Source organism: Cyprinodon variegatus, unplaced genomic scaffold, assembly GCF_000732505.1.
Source record: "Cyprinodon variegatus isolate N-32 unplaced genomic scaffold, C_variegatus-1.0 Scaffold157, whole genome shotgun sequence".
NCBI classification, from domain to species: Eukaryota; Metazoa; Chordata; class Actinopteri; order Cyprinodontiformes; family Cyprinodontidae; genus Cyprinodon; species Cyprinodon variegatus.
Genome location: NW_015150610.1, coordinates 323,866 through 332,035, shown reverse-complemented (window position 1 = coordinate 332,035; position 8,170 = coordinate 323,866). Strand labels below are relative to the sequence as shown.

The window sequence follows — 8,170 nt, the reverse complement described above, 5'->3', positions numbered from 1 at the left end:
AAGAAGCTAGACAGATAATAATTTTACACTTCAATTCTTGTTATTTAAATATTAATAAATAGGTGAAAGTATCCTTTTGCCCGTTTCCTATTTTAATTTTGATAATATGTATTTCTTTTCATCTGTGAGCTGGAAATGTCCCCAAATTGGATTTCAGAAATCTGGTAACCTTATTCTGAGATACCCACAGCTCAGGTTGGTAAACTGATCTTGCACTCTACAAGACTCATCCTATTATTAAGGACCTCTAAAATTACCCAGGTTTAAAGTGGCAACAGTCATACACAGAAAAGCAATATCCTTTGTCTTTTGCAAATCTAACACTGCACATCATCTTCAACACACCATACTGACAGTGAAATGCGTTAAGAGCATCCGGCTGGGGATTCTGCTCTTCAGCAGGGAAACTAAGCTGGTCAAAGCAATTGGGAAAACGCATAGAGCTAAATAAAGGGCTGTTCTGGAAGAAAAGCTGCTAAAGACTATACAACTTCCTACTGGTTCACTTGTTTGCAGGACAACAACCCTAATAGTCAAAGTCAAAACATAATTCCACAAATAGAGCCAAGGCTTTAAAAAAAAACATCCTTTCACAGACATTATCCGATCTGACAGCCTAAACTATTCTTAGAAGAAGAAATGGCATAAATATCACTTGATCAAAACTGATAGACATACTTTAAAAGGGCTTTCAGCTATAACTGCATTAGTCGGTGGTTCCACAAACCCCATAGTTATTTTCCCTGCCACACTTCATGAAATGTATTTTTTGTCAAAATAAATCAAAACCAGATATAAATCCTTTTAACTTTTACAGTTAAGCAAAAAAAAAGTGTGTTAATCCATCAGGGGAAAAAAAAACTATTAAAAGATTAAAACAATAGGTTAGTAGCTGTAGGTAAAAATGTGAAAAAGTTTAAACACTATGAGAACTGTTGCCAGAAACTGCATGACTGTATAAATGGGTCACGTTTACCAACACAGATGTGATAAAGATGTAGTTTTCTTGCAGTACAAATCATATAGTTAAGCTCACCAACTGGATTAAAGCTTTTAAAAGCTAACCTTTCAGAAAAGGCTGTATATTGTGTGGGTTTAGTGAAAAACTTGACTTACAGGGAGAAAACAGCATCTCAATTAGCCACAAAATTCAATAAATGTTCTGCATATAAATAATATCTAAAGATCATCTTAGTTTAAATCTATTGAACTACCCCTTTTTAAAATCATTCCTGTAAGTTCTTCAGAGGATCTTATAATTTTATTTCCTCAGTGTTTTTCATTGAGTCTTGTAGGAGACTTGAACTTCACTAGATCAGCTGAAACTTAATTCTCCAGGAATGTTTCTCTGAGACTGGTGACTTGAATGAAAGAACAGTAAACCCCAAGTGCTGACGTAATTTGTTACAGAGTTGAAGAACACTGTCTGCTCAGCACCTCTACCTTTTTTCCCCACATGTTCATACAAAGTGATTTTGTTGGCTGTGTGAGATCATTGTTATGGGATGGAAATGCCAGAGGACTGGGGTCACACTCAGACATACACTATAGGTACACCTAATCCCTCATGCTTCTACATAAAAAACAAACAAAAAAACAAAACAAAAAACTATTTGGTTGTATTTCCTGCTCTTTAGATAAAAACATGGATTTTGTCTTTTTATAATGTAAGAATCATAACTTTCATCATAACTTAGAGTGAACTTAGAGTGAATTTTGTGGTCATTTTCCTTGAAATGCATTTTTAGAATAATTACAGCAGAAATCCCCCTTTGCTTTTCACGGCTTGTTAAAGAGCTGTTTTGAGCAGAAAGTCCAGATGTGCTGGGCACTTTTACTATTATAATATGTAGGAATGAGGAATCTTTTACCATGCTATTTGAACTAAAGCTGAACTTTGGGGTATTTTTGGTTACAGGTAAATAGTAATAATGGCCATTAGGGATTTAATCAAATTTTGTTGTGCATAGTGGTGTAACATCCCAATGTGACATGTATTTTTCTTACATAAATAGGGAGAACTTTAACAGAGCTTAAGATAAGGAAACTATCACATAACGAGCTGCATATGACAATGTGACATCATATGACTCTCAAGGTTCCAGGACACTTATCCTCTATTTTCATACTTTTCTTAATTAACCTCAACATCGATGGATGAATTAAATTGTGATTCTTTAAATTATTTGAAACAATCTAAAATAACAAAGAAAAGCTTATCAACACATATCTGGAATGTGAATCAATTTGACTGGATGATCTTGTGAACTGTAAAGTGCCTTGAGATGACAAGTGTTGTGAATTGGCGCTATATAAATAAACTGAACTCAATTGAAATGAATATCTCTCTACCAATACTGATACTTAACTTATTTCAAGGTTTCCTGGGTTTCATTTAAAGACCCAAATTATTTCCTTTTTACACTTAAACGAAAGCAAATAGCTAAATCTGCTGACAAGTATAATCAGCCAATTAGAGGACTTGGCTTCATCTAACATGAGAGAAAGAGTCAGGAAACCCCTTTTAAATAAACAGAGGAAGAGACATCATAAAATGCAATGCCCATATATCTTTGAAATACTCAATTAGCCATATACCTCTAAATTTGTAGCTTAAATGGAAGTTACCTTTTTTTTTTGGATTTTCATATTGCTAGAGGAGATCAGATGTAAATAGGTAAGGTGGGATCTTTCCAGCAAAATGTGAGAGAGTGAGAGAGCCCATTTAGAAGGAGGAAATTGCAGTTATCACATCAGCATTTTCTCGCTTGCCTTTAAAATATATGAAATTTCATTATTTACAAAAAGCATTAAAATTCTTGATTATTCTATTCTATTCTATTCTTATAGTCAGCACCCTTCTTTTGGTCTTTTCTCAAACAAAGTTTAAGTGAGAGGAAAAAATACATTAGAGTTCAGTTACCTGATAGCTGTGTGGTGCTGGTGCCATTGGAGGAGGTTCTCCACGTGTTCCTGTATTTTCGGATCTCCTGAACTCTACAGCTATAAAAGCCCTGATCCATTCCTGTGACGTTGGCGATGAGTAACTGGTACACTTTTCCTGCCACATCGTCAATGAAACGAAATTTCTGCTTGGGGAAGCGACGGCTGTAGTTTCCATACTGGTTTATTTTCTTTATGCCTCTCCTCACAATCAGAAACTGGGAGGGTAAGAGGACAGTGGGAGAACTGGTTGGAAGAGGAGGTGGCTGCAGAGTTGGAGAAGTCAAAGGAGAGAAGAACCAGCGAATAATGAGGACACTGCTATTCCACTTGCGGTCCGACACTTGACAAGACAAAGTCAGATTGTCTCTCTCTGCGACTAAGACCAAAGGCCTAGGGGTGACTGTCACGTTCAGAGCGTGACATACCTCTGTTGGGAAAAAAAACAGAGTAGAAGTCATTCACACATTTCATTTGAATGTGCACAATAGTGTGTACAACATGAAAAAGATCCTTGTTGTTAAAATATATAAATGAGCATGAATCAGAAAAGTCTTCAATGAATGTATATTCCATCCAGATGAGAGGACTTTGTGGAACCAGCTCTTGATGTAGTTGCGGCTGTAGGTTGTAACAAAGCTGCTGTTAGGCTCAAGAGACTAAAATCCCTTTTTTTTCTCTGTTTGGAAATATAGAACAATATTCCTTTTCAGTGTTTCCTTAGTTAATGCTGTCTATCTTCCCATCACTATAACATCTATAAGGAGAGACTCTTTTTCTCTCTGAGATCATTAGTAACTTTCTCGGTGGACAGGTTAATAGCCTTTCTGTGACAGTAGAAACTGAACGGGACTCTACCAGGGACTGCAATTAATTTTCTAATTTCTTCACAGAAAAAACACAGAAGTACATCCATATCAAGTCCAGAACCAAAGTTGTCTCCGGCTAGAACTAATCTTTAAAAAATAATCCACATTTGACAAAAATAAACTACAAAAATTTAAATAGTACACCAAGCGTCTCCTCATGCTGTCTGGAGGTTATCCACACCGCTTTCCTTGCGCTTTGCCTGCCATCACATCTGATTAAACTCAAATAATAAACATATCCCCTTTCTCAGTCTTCCTCACAGGCCTTAAAAATAGCAATTATCAAACTCCTTGTGAAAAAGAGCAACTTGAACAAGCTGCTGCTGCAAAACTACATGCCTATCTCAAACCTCCCCTTCATAAGTAAGATTATACAAAAACCTGTATTTCAACATCTAAACACCTTTCTAGCAATGATTAGCAGCTTCAATGCCCTCCAAACAGGCTAATATGCTCATCACGATGTAAAGGCTACCCTTATCAAGGTGTTCAATAACATCTGTATAAATGCAGAATATGGAAGAAACCACAGTGCTAGTATTACTAGACATTAGTGCAGACTGTTGATCACCAAACTTTATTAGAGCACCTGGAACACTGAGTCAGCATTTCTTGCACATAACTGGACTGGTTTTAGTCCTACATGGATAGGGATTTTTTTTTTGTCAGAATGTAATATTTAGAAATATAGATTAACCCTGTAACTACTGTATACCTCCCTCTTTCAGCAGAAGTGTTTTTGTATGTTGCCTGGCAGCTGTTTATTTTTAGCTTTATACAGTACATTAATTGTGAGGTCTGAAATTCTGACGAACCACAGAATTTAGGCAATCAGTACTGAATGAATAATAGATTAGTGTGGTCTTGATAGACAGCCTTACGAATTATCTTGATGACTCATGTCTGCAGCATGCATAGCAGTTTGAGTGAGGTTCTGTAGGTGTTACCCTGCACTTCTACACTGAATTTACCATACCTGGTGTATGGGTTTCAGAAAAGTTTTCCCTTACTACAAATTGCAACACTTTTAGATAATTTAGTCTGAACATATTTAATGCATGGCTTTCATCAGATCTTGCAATCAATAATCACACCTAGAAAATGACATAGATAACATATTTAATTTACTCCATTCGCCTCTAGCTGATCTTTTCTTAGTTTCACATCTATATTTTAGTAAAAATTTCAAAATAAACTAAATTTATTCTTTTCTAGATTCAAGGACAATTTTTTTTTTTTGTCAAATCAGTTTTAATTAACTTTATTCTGGTGCGATAAGCTCTCACCTGTTCCAAAAATATTGATATCATCTATAAAAAACAAAACAACCATAAAAATGTACTTCATGTGGAGAATTAAAAGGATCCGTCTTGATACTGACCCCTGGGAGACACTACAAGCAAAGTCTAAGTACAAAGATTGATAATTACCAATTTTTACAAAATTCTGCCTATTTTAATAGCTCTTCATTGTCTCCACAACACCATAATGCTTTAATTTCTTGATTAATATATATATTTTTTTCAGTTTTTTCAAATTCCTTTTTTAGGGCTGGTCATTTTCTCCAATAAGTCCAGGACTGCCAAAGCTCTGGATTTCTGCAATCTAAATTGATGTTGACTTGCAGAAAGTAATTTGAGTTTATCAATAGAATTTTCCAGTCTGCAAATTAAAGTTTTTTCTAAAATATTTGAAAACTGTAAAGGTAGAGCAATGGGTCTATAACTTCTAAATAGGTTTCAATGTCCAGTTTTATATACCATTGTGATTTTTGCAGCTTTTATTTTGCTTGGAAATGTACCCATTTGGAAAGAGAGGTTACAGATATGAATCAGTGGTTCAACGATTTCATTAATTACTTATTGTACTATTGTCATACAGATGTCTGCAAATTTTTTTTTTTTTTTTTTTTTTTATGCATTCTGCTCCATCAGAAGCCACTCAAACTGAATGACAGTGCTGAAATGTTTGAAACTATTGAACGCTTCATGAATCACTTGACCATGCGTTGGCTAGTTTTCTGGTTTAGAGGAGGTACCCCCCCCCCCCCTTAACTAGGACTTCTTTTTTTTTCCTTTTTGTGCTTATCCCACTTACAGTTCTGGACCTGTGTAAGGGGGAAGATTGGCACTAGGTAAAATAATATGGCTAAAGATGCCTTGGCCTGCTGAGGTCAGGCCTAGTACTGAGAAAAAGAAAAATTCACAATAGGAGACCATATTGGGCTTATTCAAATCTTTTTCATGCTTTTCAAGATATTTTATTTGATGTTATTTTTATTTCACTGTTAACACCATGAGGCTTGAAGTTAAGAAAAATTGAGCCATTTGAATGTGGCTCATATAAATTTGATTTGAAACTGGCTTTGTTTTAAAATGATTGATCTATATATTGTTTCTGTTGCATATTTGTATGACATTAAGAAGATTACCAACCCTTTTTCTGAGCTAAAGCATTGATAATAACATTCTGTATCCTTTATCCTTGTATACTGTTTTAGGTCAAAAACACTGTTCTTCATGTCTTTCTCTGCATTTTGATCATGGAGAGTGTTCATCTATTTAGTTACCTCCAGAATATATTTCTGCTTCCATATACCAGAAACATCCTCTGATAAAAAGTCCAGGGATTATTTTAATTTCATCAACCTCCTTAGGGATTGTGTCTTTTCTAATCCATTATGTAACAATTTGCCTCCATTATTCTTTATTTTTATCTGTGTAAGAAGAGTTCAAGAAATCTAAGAAATGCAAAAAAAATGGGAAATTGCCTCCAAAAAAATCAGTACTTTTGAGCGCAATCACCTAAGAAGAAACCCTACAAAAATTACATCGTAGTTACATTGAAATAAATATAAAAATAATTGACACATTTGATCCAAGTTTAAAAGAAAGGAAAATAAAATCAGTATGGAAAGTTTTTCCGTGTGTGTCCCTTGTTTAATGAAACCATCCACCAAACAAGCCCTGCCATGATAAGCCTCATGTTCACAGAATGACTCAGCTTGCGTGACTTCTTCTTGCTTTATTTCAATTAGTAAATTACTGGAGTTGAAAATATGTCTTACATGGATGTGTCTGAGTTTGTTTTTAAACCAATTTATTCCCTGTCATTTACATCTTATTGTAGCATTTACAGAAACTAAGTTATAAACCCACCCCAGCAGTGGGTTGTAGGATTTATGCTGTTGACAGCATAAAGTATGACTGTTTCTGCTTATATGTCTCATTCCATCACCAGATGGGAATTTCGTCTGTACCGCTAAAAAGCAAAAGAGCTCAAGAGTGAAATCAACAAATCATACTCTCCTCACTACTATCATGGTTCTCTCTACATAATTTTTCTTTCTTCTGATGGAAGTTGGGTCATATGTGTGTAAAACAGAATTTGAATCAGCGATTGGATGACCAAAGAAATGCTACAGGTGGGAAACATTCATCCTCAGTGCAGTAAAACCCGATCCACAAAGGCAGGATAACTGGCAACATCTGCTGCTGCTTTTTGTTGTTCTTGTTGTGTCATTTAGGAGTCTGTCTCTGGTTATGTCAAGCATCACATGATACATCATCATAACCAGAAACAAAGTTTATAGAAAGGTTAATGTATGCTGAAGCAACTAAAAATCATCTTTTGTCAAGTTTATGACTGTTTGTAAGATTCAAAAGTTCTGATAGATCACAGAGACCAAACATTTTAAAACGACTAAAAATTTTTTTTCTGATCAGGAATCCCTTTTTTATACAGGACATTTTTCGCTCTTTAGGTATGTGGTCACTTAAAAATAGGGTCAAATCATATGGTTCAAAACATTATGTGACTGTAAAATATACAAGTATTTGATGATTGGTTTGAACAGATGTCATAAATCAGGAGAACAACAAGTCTAGCACACAAAAAAAAACAAGCACATATGGTTCACTTTAAATGCATAAAACCAAAACAACCAGAGCAAATGCAGATTTTAACTCTTGCACTTTAAATAAAAATTCTATTTTCATAATGTAGATTAAAACTGAATCCATACTGTATGTTGCAGTGTGCACCAATGCTACTCTTAACCCCCCCTACCTTACTTTCCCGCTGAGCTTTGTTGCTGCAGACAAAATAAACTTACCTGTGACTAGAGTCTTAGTCAGGACAAGGACCACTATAGAGAAGTACATTTTCCACAGTCTGCGAATCCATAAACCCAGACAACTGCCCTGCACTTTCACAAGCAGCTACATTCAAAACAGAGGCTGGCTGCACAACCCACCAGAGCCCTTACCCACCATTAACTCTTCTCCTCTTTCTCCTCTTTTCTCTGTAATATGAAACAGTAAAAGCTCTGTTCCCACTTAGAAACTCCCACTCTCTCC

General features: G+C 35.3%; 1 protein-coding gene across 1 annotated transcript in view; it reads right to left on the bottom strand.

The window, feature by feature from the left end:
• vstm4 (V-set and transmembrane domain containing 4) overlaps nt 1-8,170 on the bottom strand; it is a 17,973-nt gene extending 9,803 nt beyond the window's left edge. Inside the window, exons 1-2 of the mRNA XM_015377611.1 lie at nt 7,927-8,170; nt 2,924-3,373 (exon numbers count right to left, since the gene is read on the bottom strand). Coding sequence (XP_015233097.1) covers nt 2,924-3,373; nt 7,927-7,975 — 499 coding nt within the window. The 5' untranslated portion in view covers nt 7,976-8,170. The remainder of the gene's footprint in view (nt 1-2,923; nt 3,374-7,926) is intronic.